Source organism: Suricata suricatta, chromosome 8, assembly GCF_006229205.1.
Source record: "Suricata suricatta isolate VVHF042 chromosome 8, meerkat_22Aug2017_6uvM2_HiC, whole genome shotgun sequence".
NCBI classification, from domain to species: Eukaryota; Metazoa; Chordata; class Mammalia; order Carnivora; family Herpestidae; genus Suricata; species Suricata suricatta.
The window spans coordinates 94,751,411-94,772,078 of record NC_043707.1 but is presented as its reverse complement, the minus strand read 5'-3'; the positions used below and the strand labels follow the sequence as shown (position 1 = coordinate 94,772,078).

Sequence of the window (20,668 nt, the reverse complement as noted above, 5' to 3'; positions counted from 1 at the left end):
AGGTTCATTGCAAAGGATTAAAGCACACAGACATACACAAATGCGCATTCTCTCCCTCTCCCTTTCTCAAAACAAACTATTGCTTGTTTTCTCCAAGAGCACAAGGCTTGGAAGTGATTGGAAATGCTCTGGGAAACCTATTTCTGTGTCTTGGTTTCCTCACGTCAGTCAGATGTCTGCTGAGAAGCATTTGCCATTTCAAATGAGTGAGCATGAAGGACAGCCGGCTCAAAACTTTCTCCGTGGGCGGAGCCAGGCAAAGCCTTCACCTGACATTTCTGAGCAGCAGAACCACAATCTTCCAATGGAGCTCGGCTGTAGCTGACTCAGGATAAGTTCAAATTGTGAGACGTGGTGGAGGTGGGGTGTGATGCATAACCTTCCAAAGCAGTGTATGCACTACGAGTTACAAATAAAGCCTGCTGTGCGGTTTGAGGCCAACATCTGTCTGGATTCAAATCCCGCCTGCTGCAGTAACTAACTGTGTGACTGCGGTTACCTTGTACAACCTCTCTGAGACTCATCTATCAAGTGGAAATACGAGTTCTGGAAGGGAAGCAGTGCAGGGCAGGGAAGGAGATGACTTGACTTTGGTCATTATCCATCTGCCTATCAAACACTGAGTCCTCAATGGTTGTGAACATGAGCTATCTTATTCACCCCAAGCCACTCTGAGATACAGCCTAGGGAATAGTTTCTAGGACCAGCACGTGATAAATGTTCATGGGCAAGGACAAAGTGACAAAAGTGAAGGTCATATAGTGTGTGCTCCTTCTGGCTGGAACACACTCTGTATCATTAACACATACACAAAGGCGAACGCGCAAGCACACACATACACACGCACACTCCTATTCACACACATACCTTCACACCTACTGAATAACTTCTATATATGTTTTATTTCTTAATTCAAATATTGCCTCCTAAAAAAAGCCTTCCCTGACCACTAGACTAGATTAGCTACTTCACTTATTTGCTCTTATCAGACCTTTTGATTTTCATTCACTTACTTATCATGCTTTATAATTACACATCTGTATGATGATCTGATTAATATCTATCTGAGGCTGCACAGTGATTTATCCCATTTGCCTAGGACTGAACAGTTTTCCAGGACACAAGGCCTTCAGTTCTAAACCAAGAGATTCCTGGCCAAACTTGAATGATTGGTCACCCTAATCTGTCTGCCTTTCAAGACAGAATGCTTCCTGAGGACAGGGGCTGTGCTGTTTTGTTTAACCTTCATTGCTTGTACCTGGCACAGACTTGGATCACAGTGGGAATTCAGGAAACATCTGTTGAACCAGTAAGGAAATGAGTAGTCACTGTAAGCCAAACTGTCGTTTCTGGCAAAAGTCTTTTTTCCCCTGACATTATTCTTTCTATTTGAGGTGTTAAGTGTCCCTTTTTATAAATTATCTTGATTTCACAAAATTTAGAGTTGACAATGTCGCCTTCTTCCTGTCTGAGCTTCAGAAATCCTACCAATTTGAGGACTCACTAGTTTAGTGAAAAGGAACTGAAATGGTTGGGGTCAAGACATTTAAATAGTGTTTGTCCCTGTGCTGAAATGCTGGACTAAAAATTTCATGAGGGCGGAAATCAGGAATATTCAGTTCATTTTTATGCCTTCAGGAAGTGACATACTACCAAGCATGTAATAAGGGCTGAATAACTATTTGTAGGAGAGATGAATGAACGAATTTTCTGCTTATTCAGAAGACACTGGGGAGTAGATCTGCTATGACTCTCTCCCTTCCCCTCCCCACCCTCTCCTACACCTCTCCACAACAAGAAGTACGACTTCAACATGCATTCCTGCTAGATGGATGAGGAACACACACCGTTCCAGATGAGTGAACATGTGGTCTGCTACAAAAACTGTGGTAGTGTCTCAAGCCCCGAGAGCACCTCTCCCTCACCTACAGGCCTTCGTTCAAGCCCTTCTCTTGACCTAGAATGCCTGCCTCAACCCTACTCGTCTGAGCAATGTCCTGTTCCCTAAGAACATTCACCCCTGGCCCCCTCTGTCCCTCCATAACATTGTATGTATTGTCTTTACCATCCCGTGGACCACACTGTATCCTATTTGTCTATTTACTGCCGAGCTCTCCTCGGGTAGCTTCTTGAAGACAAGAACTCTGTCTGATTCATCTCTGTGTCCCCAACACCCAGGAGGGGGAGATGACATGCTATTAGTTGACTAATATTTATAGAAGGAAGGGGATGTGTCACTTACCTATTAGCACAGAAATGCTAGGTGACAAACACAAAAATCTTAGTGACATACATATGTTTTTGTTCACAAGTCGCTCAGCTGGGTGATTCTGGTGATCTGGGCTTGTTAGTGCTAGTTGAGTGAGGTGATCTGCTGATCTTGTTTGGTCCACCTCTTATATCTGAGGCACACCTGCTACATTTGGGCTGACTCAGCTCTGTCGCATGCCCTTCCATCCAGCAGGTTAGTCTGGGCTCTTCTCATGACAAAGGTAGAGAACCAAGAGGAAGAATAGAGGCACCCAGGCCTCTTGAGACCTAAGCCTGGGAGACTGGCAGTGTGACTTCCATTTCACTCCATCTCATTCTGTTGGCCGGAACAGGTCACCCGGCTGACCTAGATTCCCTGGGTGGGGATTCCACCTGTCAGTGGGAGGAGCTGCGAAGGTACATTGCAGGGGGGATGGACACAGGGAGTGGTAGAGAATGGGGGCCATTTTTGCAATCAGTCTACCATAGAGAGGAAGCCAGCAGGGAAATGTCTTCTCAGTTTCTTTCCAAAATGATCTTTTGCTACCCTGACATCATAAATGAATGTATCAGGAAGGCCTCCAAATATGAAGCCATGTCCTTCCTTTGGAAGGAATGACTTTTCTTACCAAAGAAGGCATTTAATAAGAAGTTGAATCACATGGTCACACAAACATCAGATGGGAGGAAGATAGGACTTCCTCTGGCCTTGAGTGTCAGTTATTTTCACAGACTTTGCCTCTTTCTTTTCAGATCAGCAAAGACCCAATTTTTGTACCAGGTGTCTGGGGCCCTTATTTCTCAGCCATGGTCCCTGGGTTCTGGCTGAATGAAGGTGGTCAGAGCGTTACTGGAAAATTGGTAAGTTGACATTTCGTCAATATGGGCTTAAATGTTCTTATAGCCTTGACTCGTCCATTTTGTCACACTCCCCATATTCCCAGTATCTGGAAGATTTTCAGACTCCTAAATCAGAAGAATTAGCTTTCTTTTAGTGCACAGCCTAACATATGGTGCATACGCAGCATGCATTTTTTAGCAAAAGGAATAAATGTTGGTCCAGGCACTGATGACTAACCCATCTTGACACCTATCTTTCATGCAAACATCCATTTTTTCCCCTGGTGGCAGCAAGAATGATATTCTACTCTGAAAAAGGACCATGTTACTCTCCAGCCAGAATCCTTCAGTGGTTCTCCATAGCCTTGGGGACATCATTTAGACAGTTTTCTGGGCACATCACACCTTTCATGGTTCATCCCTTTTGGTCTCACACGTTTACTTGTCACTAAGGCTAGATTGCCCTACCCGCAGTTTCCCCATGGCTTATGTTATTCTACTCCTCTGTGCCTTTGGATGTGTTTTTTTTTCCCTGCCCAGAGAGTTCTTTACCACCTGGATAATTTTACTTGTTTTTTAAAACATGACTCTACTTTTAACATTCTATTATTACTGGTTTACTAATCTATCCTTTCCAGAAATCTATGAGCTCCTTAAAGGCAAACGCCGTATCATATGTTTCTTTGCATCCAGCTCAGTGCCTGGTTCATAGAAGGTGCTTAATAATTTTGATGAATTCATAGGATTGTCTCATAGGGAAGATAGAAAATCCATAACATGAGATGAATACTATACCAAAAGTACATACAAAGCACAGTTGGCATAAAGCTAGATTAAAGAACCCGTTGAGGGGGAGAAAGCATTTATGCTGAGTCTTCAAAGGTAAATAGGGACAAGACAGGCAAAGAAGGGTGGGGGAACTTTCCTAGGCAGAACTGGCATAGGACCGACGATATCAGTGTGAAAAATAACAAGGCCTACTTGAGGTCATTGCACCTAGTGCAGCGTTTCAGCTGTGGCATAAACTGTTCTTAGAAGAATGACTTGGAATAAAAGTTAGAGAGCTGGGCAGGGACCACATCATACGAAGTCCCTGGAGAACATACTCAGCAGCTGACCTCTGTCTGGTAGACCAAGGGGGACCAGTGTAAGGTTGGGAGAGTGGACGTTTCTGTTCAGATCTCAGCTGTACAAAGATCTGGCCAGTAGCCATGAGTAAGAAGGCCTAGGGGCACATGGCTGACCATGGGGAGCCTGGTTTTGGTAGGTTAGTCTACAGACAGAAAGCCTTTCGGGCTTGAATGAGGACAGTGGCAATGATGACTGAGAACTGAGGTCAGGAGATCAGTAGGCCCTCAGGGGATTACTTGTGGAAGGCAAGGAAAAATAAGACCTAGGCTCAGTTAGCCACCCTCACATTTACTATGTTACACTGAAATCATCTGTTTATGGTCTGATTCCCATACACCTCTCCAAATGTTCAACAGAGCTATAGTGGTCTGATCCAAAGCTGGCTATGGATGCAAATCGCCATTAGTTCCCATTTCTTATTATATGCCTGTTTTATACTTAGCTGCCTCAAGTTCTCTTTCAAAGTCAATGCAAGTATAGATGACTGGATTCAAGACACATTTTCTGGAGGAATTAAATGATTTAGACCTCCAATCAGGCCTCAGTTTTGAGGAGCTTATTGTCTAGTAGGGAAGCTCAGTGACTATAACATAACATCTGATTAGTCTTAATAACCCCATGCTAGAGAAGTTGAGATGACACCACTGTCTGCAGGAACCATGGGACTCAGGCTTGGCCTTCTCCTATTTGACCTAGTGTCATCTATTTATACAACTTTCAATCTAGATATCCACTCCATTTCTGTGACACACTGAAAATCCATTACTGAAATATAGCCCTTTTCAACCTTACATCACAGTATAATCACCTTTCGCAGACCCAGACCTCCTAGATGACACAATCCAGAGACGTTTTGTTTTGTTTTGTTTTGTTTTGTTTTGTTTTGTTTTTTCACAAAGATCATGATCCAGTAAACCAGCTCTTTGTGCAGGATGTATTGTCCATGCAGCTGTCCATCAACAGGTTTTCAGAGACTTAATATGCAAATTGAACATCTGTGTCAGTCTGGAAATACTTTTCCCAGTATTTAGCTCAAAGTTTGCTCTGTTGCTATGGATATAAGCCATCTTTTCCCAAACATTATGACATATCTTTGTGGATAAGAATTGGTTACGCCTGTTTCATGAGCCCTGAATTTAAATAAAAAATGAGACCTCTTTTTTTTTTTGCCATTAACAAAATCTTCATAATAGGCGACTATGACTTTCGACAGGAATATGGGAATTATTGGCCTTTCTGTAGTTAGTTGATTTTGTACCATCAGCCAATCAAGCTGCATTTGGAGTTCGACTTCGGGCAATTCCACTTCTATAGTTTTACTGGCCATAGACTGACCTATGAGTTATAGAGAGCAAAATCTTGGGAAACTTGAATGCTCGCATGATGGGGCAAAATCTGAATCGAGAACAGAACAGATCACCCCAAAGCATATGTCCAGAGAAGACAAGCAAAGGGACCAAAACAAACTATAAAATAGATAAAATAAGAATAATAACAACAGTAACAATAATAAAAATTACACTTTATTGAGTATGTTTCTCTCTGAACAGGATTTATATATATAATCTTGTTAATCCTTGAATGCTGCTTCTAATCATCACAATGCCTGCCATTCATTTTGAAGGCTTCTTTCCCAGTCTCAATGCCAAGAGCTTCGCATATACTATCTCATTTAATTCTCTCAAAACCCCTATAAAGTAGGTATACTTGTCCATATTTTTCAGATGAAGAACAAAAACTCTGGCTAGCAAGCACAGCCCAAGGAGATTCCTAGTGTACCATCCATGGCCTTTATCTGTGGCTTCTTTGCCAGTCATCCTTCCTCTCCTTTTACTTATTCTCATTTATTCTGTTATGAACTCCAATCTCTGGTTTTACAACACATTGGGTTCGTAGAGAACACTGAAGGGGAGAAGTTACATTTTTTATGTTCTTTGTCTCAAATACACATCTCTGATATGCTGTGCCTACTCCGGTATTGCATTGTCCCTGGCACATTCTCAGTGTGCAGTGACAAACATACCACCTGAAGCAGATGAGGAGAGGCAGGTGGGCAAGAGGGAAGGGAAGGAGGAGAAAAAAGAGGAGAAAAAAAAGAGACAAGAAACAAAAAATTACCTAAACTCTAGGTTTGGGGGGGGGGAAGCTATTTTGTCTCATTTTTATAATTAAAAAAAAAGATCATCAATCCGAAAGCAAATCCTTCATTCAAGTATGTGAATAGATTGGTACTCGGGGGAAAAAACAAAACAAAACAAAACAAAACAAAACTCCATCTGGTTATCTTCAGCATGAAGAAAAAAAATAGGATTTTTTCTGGCTTTAGACCTCTTGTAGTTTCATTCGACTGAGATTTGGATTCATTTCCCACTCATTTCAAACTTGTGCCACTGATACTCATTTCCTATTAGAAGGGCCTCCATCCTATGGATGATTGATTTTAGTTGCATTGGTTGGGCACTCATCAGGGATTGCCTTGTGCTTGTCAATATTCTCTCCAAAATAGTTGTGCAAAAAATACTGCCCTTCGCCCAGGCCTTTTCCATAGAACCCCAGCCCATGCACTCATTGCATCCAGATGCCAAAGCTGGTTTCCATCTGGACCTTGGCCATCCCTCTCTCCAAACACTCTTGTCTGTCTTACTTGGAGTCATTTTCATTGGGGGAGGTGTCCAGTAAGGCAGGCGAAGTCAAATTCCTAAACTGCTTCTGTGGTGGCTTTGGCTTTCTGGGACAAGTGGGCTTGGGTGGGGGTTACCTTTGAATTGTATGAACCTCGAATTTAAATTTATGAGCTCCAGGGTCACAACGTAGCAAGATGCTATGTGCTTGGAATTTTAGTATTTGTGCATTGGGAGGCCTGTATGCCCCTGCCTTATCCCCAATGCCAGTCAACCTGGGACTAGCCTCAGGAAGTCAGTCTTCCCTAAGCGGGTGTACAAAGAACTTGCAGTGTACATGGTGGGATGCATGAATAGAGATAGTGATTTCATCCCTTCATTCATTCCCCCTTTCCATCATGCTGCAGTGATTACTCTGGGCCAAGCAAGAATACAGTCACGTGATTCCTGTCCTCCAGTAGCTTACCATCTATTGGGAAGGCTGAATATAGACCTGATAATTAGTAGTTAGTGTAGCACATAGACTATGCTACCCCTGCAGTCTACTGGGATTATCTGCATTGTGACAAACACTTTCAGGCCCTATCTGATCAACCTAGCATGTCTGTGTGGTCAATGTTGTTACATAAGTTTTACTAGTGAATAAACAGAGAACAATGAGGTAACTTGATCAAGGTCTTAGTAGTTGTAAGTGAGAAAGCCTTAATTCAAACCCACGTGGGCTCCCGAAAGCCCCAGATCTCTCCAGAAACAGACCAAACTTTTGTGGAGCTATAATTTTTCAGTTTTTCTTGACACTTGTCTTACATAGTCCCTTGAGAAGCAATTATCATGAGTTAGTATGACTTTCTTTTCGAGTATATTGAAGCATGTACAGTGGGCAGGCTTTGTAGGACCGTGAAAGAAAAAATGTTATGTATATCAGTATTGACAGAACCTACGTATGAACTTAGGTGTGTCCTCAGCATTTCACTTTGGCTGATTGGAATGACTTCATGAATACCCAGACCTCTCTGAATAAACAAATGCTTCCGTGTTCCCTCCCACCCAGGCTCTCACTGTATTTTTTTGTATATGCACCTGGATTCCTGCACAGCTTTCTGATTACCTTTTTCCTTCTAATCCTTCCCTCTCTAACCCTTTTGCCTTAGTGTGTCCTGCTCAAACAGGGTACCATAGACTGGGTGGCTTATATACAACAGCATTTTATTTCTCGCAGCTGTCGAGGCCGGAAGGCCAAGATCAAGGTAGCATCATGGTTGAGCTCTGGTGAAGAATCTCCTCTGGGTTGAAGACAACATGGAAGGAGAGAATTCTGGTCTCTTCAGACCTTTATAAGGGCATTAATCCCATTCATCAGGGCTCCACCCTCATAGTTAATCACCTCCCAAAGCCCCACCTCCCAATACCATCACTTTGGCAGTTAGGATTTCAACATGTGAATTTTGAAGGGGCACGAACATCTGTCCACAAAATCGTCTTTAAGGATTGTGTTGAAAGCACACAGATGTGACTGCCACTCTCGACACCAACCTCTCTAGTTATCTGTAGGATAAAGGCTACTCTTTAGAGTGATGTTTCTTTAAACAGCCAGTGTTTATTGAGTGCCTATGTTCATGTTTCTGTTCTGAGTGAGAAATAGTGAATAAAACAGTTTCTTCTGCATCCCACTCCAAAAATCCGCCCCTTGTCAAGCTTACATTCTAACAAGAAGAGACAGATCATACACAATAAATAAAATAAGAAAGCAATAGAATTTATTTTATGGGATAAGTTGTTAAAAGTAAAAGAGGAAGTAAAGCTTATGGAATCAGGTGAGTAGTTTCAATTAAAAAAAGAAAAAAGTGGTCCAGGTAGACCTTCCTGATGTGACACACAAACTTAGCAGCAAGGAGGGGAAGGAAGTTAGCCATTTGGAAACCTGGAGGAAGAACTTACCAGGCCAAGGGAAAAACCAGGGCAAAGGTCCTGAGGGAGGAGTGCCCACCTGCAGCATTACCGGAACAGCAAGGAGGCCACAGAGACAGAGCAGAGCAAACCAAAATGAGAGCTGTAGGGAGTGAGTTCACGAAGTGGTTTGGAGCTGTGTGATTGGCCACTGTGAAAATTTTGGCTTTTACTCTGAGTGAAATGCCTGGCAGCTCTGTTGGGAATAAACCGTGGAGTGGGGGTACAGGAGATGGAGGTAGGGACGCCCCAGAGAGGCTATTGCAGTAGACCAGCTGAGAGATGGGATAATGGCAATGCAGCTGATAAAAAGTGGTCATATTTTGGGGTATATTATATTTTGGGTAGAGACAACGAGCTTTCCTGATGGATTGGATGTAAAATGTGCAGAAAAGAGAGAGGGGTCAAGGTTTCTGAAAGATAGCATTGCTGTCAATGGAGAGAAGATGGATTCAGTGTCAGAGAGGCAGAGGGAGGAAGGATTTCAGAACTACAGTTTTGTAACGCTGGTAACTGATACATTCTCTGTATTGATCCTCAATTATTTGTCTTCATTTGAGTAAAGACCAGATCATTTATATTTTTATCAAAACCAGAAAATTGGGATGAATTCTTGACTCCTCCCTCCCCTGCTCTGTTCACATCCAGTCAGAAGGTCCTATGGATTCTAACTCCAAAATGCGTATCATCTCTCCATCTGTTTTTTTTAACCTTCTCTCCCAACACCATCAGTCAAAGCCCCACTATCTCTGTCCCATTCTGTGTAAAGTGCATCTTTTATACACAGTATAAAAGATTTGCTTTCCTGCAGTTTTATAATCTTACATGATTACTCTGATGTTGAATCTACCTACAATTCAATGTGAAGGTGAATGTTGTTGGATGTGGGTCTTCCATTTTGCTCTTTGTTTTTTGTGGTTCTGTTTTTGTTGTTGTTTGGTTGGTTTTGTTTTGTTTTTGCTCTCTTGTTCTCTGCCATCTTTTGGATTATTCAAATATCTTTCAATTTTTTGAATTCCATTTTAATTCTACTGTTTGCTTTTTAGGCATGATTGTTTGAATTCCTTCTTTAATTGATGCTTTTGGGACTTACATACAATAAACATCCTAAACTTTTCAAACTACATAGACTGCATATTGCATAACTTCATTTAATACAGAAAAAGCATTCAACTCTGTAGTTACATGCTACCCCCCTGATTCTTATACACATTAAGTTGTAATATGTGTGATGTCTATGTATGCTGTACATCCAACAGTATAGTAGTTGCTACGTTGTTTGCTTTATTTTATTTTTTTAAAGTTTATTTATGTATTTTGAGTGAGAGAGCGAGAGAGAGAGCGCACGAGCTTGGGAAGGGACAGGGAGAGACAGAGAGAATCCCATGCAGGCTCCATGCTGTCAGCACAGAGCCTGATGCAGGGCTTGATCTCATATACGGGACTCAATCTCACCAACTGTGAGATCATGATCTGAGCCGAAATCAAGTGTCCGGATGATTCTTAACTGAATGAACCTCCCAGGCAACCCTGTTGTTTGCTTTAAATAACATATTAGTCTACTCAAAGTGCCATAACAAAATACCATAGACTGGGTGACTTCAACAATAAATATTTATTTTCTTATAGTTTGAAGGCTAGAAGTCCCTGATCATAGTGCTAGAAAATTGGGCTTCTGGTGGGAGCTGTCTTCTTGCCTTGTGGACAGCAGTCTCTCCCTTTCTCCTCACATGGCCTTTTCCAGGTACATGCATGTAGTGAGAGAGCTTTGGTAATCCTTGCTCTTATTATAAGGACAGCAATTCCGTATGTTAGGGCTCTGCCCATATGACTTCTTAGAACTTTATTTACCTCCCTCTTTCCAAATACAGTCACATGGAAGATCGGGGCTTCACATCAGAATTTTGAGAGGGTACAATTCAGTCCATAATAGTCATATGTATTTCAAAGAAATTCTGAGAAGCAAGTATTATCATTTGTATTTACCTACCTGTTGACCATTTCCGTTTTTAATTTTTTTTTTCTGAAAATGTAAATACCTGTCTAGTACTTTCCTTTGTCCTGAAGAACTTCCTTCAGCATTTACTCATTTCTTGTAGCTGTACTGACCAAAAAAAAAAAAAAAAAATTAGTTTTCTTTCTCTGTTTTAGTGAATTTATTTATTTTACCTTCTGTCTTGAAAGATATTTTTGCTCAATATGGAATTCTTGGCTGGGGTTCCTGGGGAGCTCAGTCAGTTGAGCATCCAACTCTTGATCTGGGCTCAGGTCATGATCCCTGGGTCATGGGATGGAGCCCTGTGCCAGTCTCCATATTGAGCATGGATCCTGGTTGGGATTGACTCTCTCTCTCCCCCACCTCCACGCTCTGTCTCTCAAAAAAAAAAAAAAATCCTGGCTGACAGGTTTCTTATTTGTTTTTCTTCCACGCTTAAAGATGTTACTGTCTTGTATTCTAGCACTGTTGTTTCTTAGGAGAAGTCAACCTTCATTTGTATTGTCTGTCCCATGTGCACAGTACATTACTTTTCTTCTGCCACGTTCTTGATTTTCTCTTATCTTTGATTTTTTATTATGGTGTTCCCAGGCATGGTGTTTTTTGGATTTATCCTTCTTCTCCCAGATTTGCTAAACTTCTTGAATTTATAGATTTCTCTCTTTCGTCCATCTTGGGAAATTATCAGTATTTACATAAATAAATATTGCATCCATATGCCACGGCAGCAGTATAAACACAACACAAGATTAATTTGCCTATGAGACAAAAGAAAGTATTTAGAACTATGGTTCCCTAGTGACCTAGCAAGAAGTCCTTCCCACAGACCTAGCAGCACAGGTTGGTGGCCATTGGCAATACATTTCCTAATGCAATGGTAAGAAACACCAGCAAGGTGAAGCTAGGAGCAGTAAGACAAATGTTTTGTAGGTAATAGATATGGCAGACTTTCATTTCTCAAGGGTAGGGATTTGGTTCCTGGAGCCAGTACCACCCCGGCTTAGTTATTTTCCCTGGGGATGACACTATATATTTGCCCCTTAATATCATCAGAACATGTGTCTGTATTATACATAGGCATCTCACAGCCCTACCTCAATACCGAGACCCCATTTGCTCTCATTCCTCAAACTGTGACTCCAGTTACATATTTGAGACCCTTGGCTATTGTCCCATTGGCCCATAAAGGAGTTGTTGTTTTTTTTTCAGTCTCTGCCTCTTTACATCCCCTCCTACCTCTCTCTCTGTCTCCTTCTGTCCCTCACTTTCCCTCCTTCCCTCCTACCCCTCACAATTGGTACTTTCTTGTGGTCCTTCAAGTTCATTGACTCTTGTCTTTTATCTTCACTTAGTGTGAGGCCTATCCACTAAATATTTCAGGTATTATATTTATCAATACTAGAATTTCTACTTTAACAGTTTTTTTGTTTCTTTACTATTTCTTCTCTATTTATTGATTATGAGAATATTATCCTTTATATCCTAAAGCATTGTTAAACTACTGAATTCCTTTTTTTAGTTTATTTATTGTTTTCTTGAATGTCTATTTATTAAGGTGAGCGATATTTATTGACATTCAACAATGTCAATCTATACCAGTGCTCAGATCAAGCAACAATTTTACGTGTTCCTCTCACCTCCTCTCCTTTTTTGCATATATGTTGAATTGTTTTATGTTGATTTTATTTTGTTTACTTTTTAATTTTCAGCATATTTTTTAATTTAAATTCAAATTAGTTAACAATGGTGTAGTCTTGGCTTCTATTTTCAATGTAATTAACATATAGTGTTAGTTTCAGGTGTACAATACAGTGATTCAACAATTATATACATGACTCAGTGCTCATCACAATAAGTGTACTCTTAATTCCCATCACTGTTTCCCCCTCCCTTCTACTCACGCACTTTCTCTCTGGTAACCATCAGTTTGTTCTCTATAGTTAAGAGTTTGTTTTTCATTTGTGTCTTTTTTTCTTTGCTTGTTTTGTTTCTTAAATTCTACATATGAGTAAAATCATACAGTATTTGTCTTTCTCTGACTGACATTTCACTGTGGGTCATGTCTCTAGATCTATCCATATTGTTGCAAATGGCAAGCTTTCATTTTTATGAATGATTTCATTCATATATATATATATGTCTTTATGTCTTTATTTAGACACAGGTTTCAGGTTCCTTCCATATCTTTGCTATTATAGATAACACTGCATTAAATATACTGCTGCATATATCTTTTTGAATTAGTGTTTTTACCTTCTTTGGATAAATACACAATAGTGGAATTATTGGATCCTATAGTAATTCTATTTTTTATTCTTTGAGGAACCTCTACACTGGTTCCCACAGTGTCTGTACCAATTTACATTTCTAGCAACTGTGCATGAAGGTTCCTTTTTCTCCACATTCTTACCAACACTTGTTATTTCTTGTGTTTTTTATTTTAGCCATTCTGACAGTTCTGAGGTGATTATCTCATTGTGGTTTTGATTTGCATTTCCCTGATGATGAGTGATATTGAGTATTTTTTCATGTGTCTGTTGGCCATCTGTATGTCTTCTTTGGGGAAATACTTGTTTAAGCCTTCTGCCAATTTTTAAAATTTTTATTTGTTTTTATATTTATTTATTTTTGAGAGACAGAGAGAGACAGAGCACAAGTGGGGGAGGGACAGAGAGAGAACAAGAAACAGAATCCAAAGCAGGCTCGAGACTCTGACCTGTCAGTACTGAGCCTGATGTAGGGCTTGAACCCATGGACCATGAAATCATGACATGAGGCAAAGTCGGATGCCTACCTGACTGAAACACCCAGGCACCCCACATCTTCTGCCAATTTTTAATTGGGTTATTTGGGTTTTTGGGGGGAGGGGGCATTGTATACATTATTTTTTTTTAATTTAATTTTATTTATTTTTATTATTTATTTTTATTTTATTCCAGTACAGTTAATGTAGTGTTCTATTAGTTTTGGGTGTTGTCCAATATAGTTTTTCAACAATACCATATATTATTCCGTGCTCATCCAGATGAATGCACTCCCAGTCCCCTTCACCTATTTGTGTAAGTTCCTTATATATTTTGAATAATAACCCCTTATCAGATACGTCATTTGCAAATACCTTCTCCTGTTCAGTAGGCTGTCTTTCAGTTTTGTTGATTGTTTCTTTTGCTGTGCAGAAACCTTTGTTTTGTAATTTTTTAAATGTTTTATTTATTTTTGAAAGAGAGAGAGAGTGTGTGAGCAGGGGAGGGTCAGAGAGAGAGGGAGACACAGAATCTGAAGACAGGCTCCAGGCCCTGAGCTAGCTGTCAGCCCCAACGCGGGGCTTGAACCCACGAGCCATGAGATCATGACCTGAGGTGAAGTCAGATGCTCAACGGACTGAGCCACCCAGGCGCCCCTCTTTTTTTTTTTTTTAACAGGTAGTTTATTTGGTTGAACTCCAACTCTCATGTTTAGTCTTTTTTTGTGATGGGCACCTACTGAAATCTCTGTTGAATTCTTTGAGCTTTAGCTAGGCTGCTTATAATGTAGTTCACAGATCATCCAGAAGTTAGGGTAACATTTGTATGACAGTGTTGAGCTTCCTTTCCATGGCTACTGAATCCCCTGTGCCTAATACAACCAGAACAGAGTAAATGTCCAATAAACATTTGTGGAATCTGTATAGAACCTAATCTTTCGAGGCCATATTTGAATATTGGTGTGCCCATTTTGCACTGACAGCAGAGCTTTGTGAGAGCAATGACTGTAATTTTTCTTTGACTCTTCATTATTAGAGTGATACCTAACACGGGGTAGCCATATATCGCATTAGTTTCATGAATAAGTGAATCAATTAACAAACTATAAAAATACACAAAGCTACTAACTTTGATGTTGAACGAAACTAAAGTAGCTCTGAAATAAATCAGAATTTGTACACCTGTAAGGGAAGCAGTTCAGTCTAAAGCTAGTATTAAAGTTAAACACACACACACACATACACACACACAGTGTACCTTTTCTTTCAGGAATGTTTGTTGTTCTTAGGAACTGTTCAGTATTGAACCTACAATTCTTTCCAGCAACATAAAAGAAATTGTCTAGGTTGGGCTGTGTAGGTTGGGCTTTCTTCTTCCATTAGATTTTTATGAGAGTTTCAAGTCTGGGAAAAATCAGGCAAAATGTTTTTGCTTTGTGATAAGAAGACGAGGTAAGGAAAGAGTTGGAATAGCTGAGATGAAAAAAGTGACATTTCAGGCAAATACAAATGGCAAAAAGAGTTGTGGCAAGCAGTAAACGTTTCTCTGAGCCTAATGATTGCATTATCTGCAAAATAAGTTCAAAGACAGCCTCAACTCTAATACATAAAATTGATTTTATTAGAGAAAATCCCAACATGCAATAAGGTAGGCATATCTTAGCAAAATGATCATAGACCCAAAATTCTGGAATTCAAAATTCACCTGTGTCATGTGTTTTTCTTGTCTACAAATTCTCTGCCAGCAGTTTTGATATCTCAGGCCCTGCAGTCCTCTGTAATTTTACAAACACTTGGCTATTTGTCATATTAATTTATTAAATGTTGCAGAGATCATTAGAAATGGTCTTATCTAAGGTCATTCCCTAAGCCAGAATTGACTGAAAACTTAGGACCCCCTGTTTCCATTCCTTCTGTCATATCAAGAGTTGAAAACCCAAATGCCTAAAGGAGTCAGACAGCATTAAAGAATAAATAGATTAGGCAAACAAATACCTATCTATCGATCTGTTTTTTTCTTTTACTTCCACAAAAACATTTTTCTTTCAACTCATGGTACCCTAGGGAACATTTTTTGTTCCTTCCTTTCATAGAGAGATGGGGATAGAGAAGTAGATCTCTCCTACAAGTAGAACATGAGTACAGTCATGATGAGAAATTGGTGAAAAATGGTGTCTCTTGTTGGGAATAATGGGGAGCAGTGGTGTCTTCTACATAGTGAAGGGTGCAGTCCTGTCTGGAGGGGATCAGTCCTTACTCGGTGCCAGCTGACTCTGGCCTTGCGGAAATACGGGTGGCCCGATGTTTTATATATGCCAGTTCTTCAAGAGAAACCAAAATCTGGATTTTCAGTGGAATCTCCCAATTAAAATAGATTGGCTGATTTTTTTTAAACATTATATAACCCAAAGAAAATATATATGTGAGCCAGATGTCCCCTCATACTACCCATCTACGATCTCTGTGTTATATTGTATTGTCTTTCTATTTCTCCCCTGGTCCAAACCTGATGCCACCCTTATAAGGAAGGGCCTAAAAACCCAACCCTAGTTATATATATATATATATATATCATAAGGTAGCTTTTCCCTTTTGATCTAGAAAGCCATCCTGAAGGTCTGACTCATCCAGCTCAAGCTTCCTACTTATCCTAATAGTTTGTAGATTTTTCTGCTTGCTCTCAGAGCTGAAATCTGAGATGATGGAGGAAATAAGAAAGTCGTCATAAAGTTAGGCAAGCTCTGTCTATATATTTCTAAGGCAACCACTTGGCAGACACAGTCATTGTGGTTAAACTGGTTATTTTACTGAGAAACAAATAAACACTAATAGGACACTATGTTCTCTATATTGGACTAAATGCATTAGAGAATAAAACTTAAAGAGAGACATCAGCCCTAGAATCGGGCCCTCCAGGCTTTTTTAAATGAGTGCCCATTTATTTGAAAAACTGGCTTGTTCTTTGCTAACCAGAGCAGACCTGTTACCACTAGATACTTTGGTGGAGAGTAGGGGGGAAGTGCAGTTGACCATTTGAAATTCCGTTCTCCCAACCATTTTTATCCTTTCGGTGATACCCCCTTCTTTTTTTAATAATGGATGTTGTGAACTGAGAGATACCTCTATCCCAGGTACTCGCCACTACTTTCCCTACAAGGCGAATTTTATGATTTCTATATTACATTTGTAGGAGATGAGGCTCTGAGAGGTTAAGTAACTTTTCCTAGGTAGCACAGACTCTAAGTATAGGCCATGAATTTGAACCCACGTCTTGTTTCCAAAGCTTATGTTCTTTTTACTAAGGGATTATTTTAAAACTTATATATTATTATTATTCAGGTATGATGAGGCCAACAGATCAGGGGGTGGTTGCCATTGAGAGGATAATTTGTTACTCACATTTCTCAAGAGGAGCGGGTACTCCATGCCACTGGAAGCACCAGGCCTGTCCTAGCCTTCTGGTTCCTGGGCCTGAGTTGTTAGAGCAGAGAAGCAGTAGCCCACTGGGGTGAGGGCAGGTGGGCTCTGGGGTGATTAGTTTGCATATGAAGGGAGGCTTTCAGAAGTGCTGAGTCCTTTGCTGTCTCTAGGAATTGCCAGCCCTGGGCTGGGCAGTCTCTCCAGGATTGGTAAAGTCATAGAATCACAGCATCAGATATAACAAAAATAAAAAGACATGATTAATATGGCCACATTGCCTTTTCTTAGACCCAAAAGTCATCCTTGATTCCAATTTCCTTATATTCTATCATTGGTTAGCCACTAAATTCGTTTTGTTTTCTTCCAAATATATCTCATTCATTCATTCAAGATGCCAGGCATTGACGTGGGCACCAGGGATTGGGAAATAATGGGGCTTTTGATTTAAAAGAGCTCGGAGTGTCAGGTAAAGACAGACATATAAACTAATGATTATTTAAAACAACTTGAGGAGGGCCACAATGGAGCAAGAATAGGAAATAGTTTTGCCTCCTGTTCTCACCATCAGCCCCCTCTGCATTTCCTACCCTTCGCATCTGATCACCTCTCCGCCCTCTATACTCTACCAGACCGCTTTTCCGTAACTTCCTGTCATTTTGTGCACAAATCAAAACAATTCCATGGTCTCCAATCCAGTAAAGCTATAAACACATACCTGATTTTCAAGGCCTAGTATCTGCCCCCACCCTCCTCATTCATCCAGTATCTTCACCACTTTATGTTTTCTCTAAATCAACAGTTATCCTGTGACCAAAATGTGCCCCACACAGACAGATGTAAAGTGTATGGTTTTGCATCCAAGAAGTTCATGGTACTGTGTGAGCATATGGTGTGCCTCCATTGTGCTTTGTGGCTTTCCACATCTTTGCACAAACATTTCCTGAGCAGCTATGATATGCCAGGCTTGGGGCTTGACCAGTTTCCTTACTGTCCACACCATATATGTCTCCACATCTCCGTGTCTAGTTATTCACAACCTCGTTCCCAGCGTGCCCTGTCCCTAGCTCCCTACTCCTCCAAACTGCCTGGGCTCAGCCTCTTAACTGAAGCCTCACCTCCTCCAACTATATAATAATTGCCAAATTATTGACCTCTTACTTTATGTTACTATGTACTATATATATTGTATTTCTGACTTTCTGCTGTATTCCCAGGACCTAGGCCCAGTACCCAATGCACTTGGCATTCAGTAAATACTGAATAACTACATTCATGCACACACCACACATGCACGTTTCTGTGCTTCCCCCTGGACACTCATTTATTTTTTTTTAATGTTTTATTTTATTTTTGAGATAGAGAGAGAAACAGCATGAGCATGGGAGGGTCAGAGAGAGAGAGAGGGAGACACAGAATCTGAAGACAAGCTCCAGGCTCTGAGCTGGCAGCACAGAGCCCAATGCAGGGCTGAAACCCATGAACCGAGATATCATGACCTGAGCTGAAGTCGGATGCTCAACCTACTGAGCCACCTAGGTGCCCTTGGATACTCATTTAAATCTCCCTAGTCTGAACCCTGACAGTGTTCCTATAGAAATTAGCATCAGATCAAGTAATGACTTTACTTATCCATTACTGATGCGACTCATTAAGGTCCCGACACACCCCATCACAGTAACCCAAAGCTTTTCCCCATTAAAATGACCAATCACTTTGATATTATTTTGAGCATTTCTGTATTACTGTACAAATGGAATTCAGCAACATACACCTGCAAGTGTGGTAGAGATTATGGCATAGTAGTTAAGAACAAGGACTTTATGGGTCGCCTGGATGGCTTAGTCAGTTAAGCATCGGACTGCGGCTCAGGTCATGATCTCACCGTCCATGGGTTCGGGCCCCATATCGGGCTCTGTGCTGACAGCTCAGAGCCTTGAGCCTGCTTTAGATTCTGTCTCCCTCACTGCCCCTCCCCCACTCACATTCTGCCTCTCTCTCTCTCAAAAATAAATAAAAACATTTTTTAAAAAATTAAAAAAAAAAGAACAAGGACTTTATATACAGGGTGATTTCCTCAGTTTGAAACCTAAATCCATCACTTATTCCCTGTGACCTTGGGCAAGTTGCTTACTCTCTGTTGGTCCCACTTTTCTCATCTCCATAGTAGAGAGTAGTATCTTTTTCCTAAGAGTAGTATAAAGAATAATGAGATAATGTATGTAAACTGCTTAGCTCAGTGTTGATATATGGTAAATGAGTCAGTAAATTTTAGGTGATAGTATTTATACTATTGTTGACATTGTGGTATACACTCTACATCTCAGCAACCCTGTTTTCAAGTGAGGCTGGGGGAGGTCAGAGGAGATTTTTGAGGCTCAGAGTAGTTAAATGGCTTACACAAAGTCACACAGCTAGCGGGTAGCAGGGCCAGAACCCAGACCCAGCCTCCGTGGCCCCAGAAAAAATTCTCTTCCCCTTTACACATGTTAGGAAACATGCTTAGAGAGCCTATCTCCATGAAGCCAAAATAACCAATAGGTTCATAGTCTCAATGAAAATAAATTGGTCCATATGGTTTTGGGGTCCTAGAGACTCATGTGAGCATTGGGAAGACACACAGATGAGGTTAAGGAACAGCACACTGTTGGATGGGTTTTAGCAAGCAGGGTGGTAGTATCATGGGTAATTCAAGGTCTGACCTTGCCCTGGGCTAACAGCCTAGATGGAGGTGGAAATGGTGTGATCCAGGGATTGGTGCTTTAACACCCAGGCCCCTTACCACATACCTGGAGTCACTGCCTTCTCACTTCTGTCTTCACGCCTCCTGTTGGGACCCGTTACTGCCTTGCTGCTAGTTTAGCCTGAGAGTTTCATTTCCTGCTACTTTTTTCTTTAGACTGCTTTTGTTTTGTGAATCAAGAGGCTGGTAGTAGGTTAAGTGAAGCTAAATTTCTGAAAGAGCTAAGACACTGAAGTTGAGTTAGCATTTTAACACTCTTAGTTCCTCTGTGGAGAAAGAATTGAAAGAAACAGACATTTTATTTTATTATTTTTTTAAATATTTTATTTATTTTTGATACAGAGAGAGACAGAGCATGAGAGGGGGAGGGGCAGAGAGAGAAGGAGACACAGAACTGGAAGGAGGCTCCAGGCTCTGAGCTAGCTGTCAGCATAGAGCCTGATGCGGGGCTCGAACCCACAAATGTGAGATCTGACCTGAGCTGAAGTCGGAGGCTTAACCGACTGAGCCACCCAGGCACCCCAGAAACAGACATTTTAATATTTCCCTTTCTTGTTTAAATATAAATCAGAGAAACTATTAAATGGACCTATCTCTCTTGTTTTTCAGATAGACCACATGGTACGGGGCCATGCTGCCTTCCCTGAACTACAAGCCAAGGCCACAGCCAGGTAACTGCTGCCCCTACTCCCTTCCAAGTCCCCATACATTCCCTGCACCGAGGGCATTCCCTTTAGGCAGATGTGTGGTTTTCAGTTCCTATGGGCAATGAAGATGCCTGGCAGTGTTTGGTTATAAAATGATCCAGGCCATACGTGCATTAATTTTCAAAATGATCTAAGAAGATTCAAAGAAAGTAGAAATCCCAAAGAATATGCCGGGAACTCTGGATGAGAGACTCTAATATGGTAGAAGGAACATGGATTTGGGGATTGGAAATTCTTGGGTTCAAGTTCAAATCCAGCTTACTCCTTCCTAGG

The 20,668-nt window shown here is 40.9% G+C and overlaps 1 protein-coding gene across 8 annotated transcripts in view; it reads left to right on the top strand.

The window, feature by feature from the left end:
- FGGY (FGGY carbohydrate kinase domain containing) overlaps positions 1-20,668 on the top strand; it is a 418,690-nt gene that overhangs the window by 279,112 nt on the left and 118,910 nt on the right. For 6 of the 8 annotated variants that reach the window (XM_029948055.1, XM_029948054.1, XM_029948051.1 and 3 more), the window contains 2 exons: positions 3,004-3,111; positions 20,298-20,359. In XM_029948055.1, the coding sequence (XP_029803915.1) occupies positions 3,004-3,111; positions 20,298-20,359 (170 nt within the window). The remainder of the gene's footprint in view (positions 1-3,003; positions 3,112-20,297; positions 20,360-20,668) is intronic. The other 2 variants (XM_029948058.1, XM_029948056.1) reach the window with 1 other exon arrangement.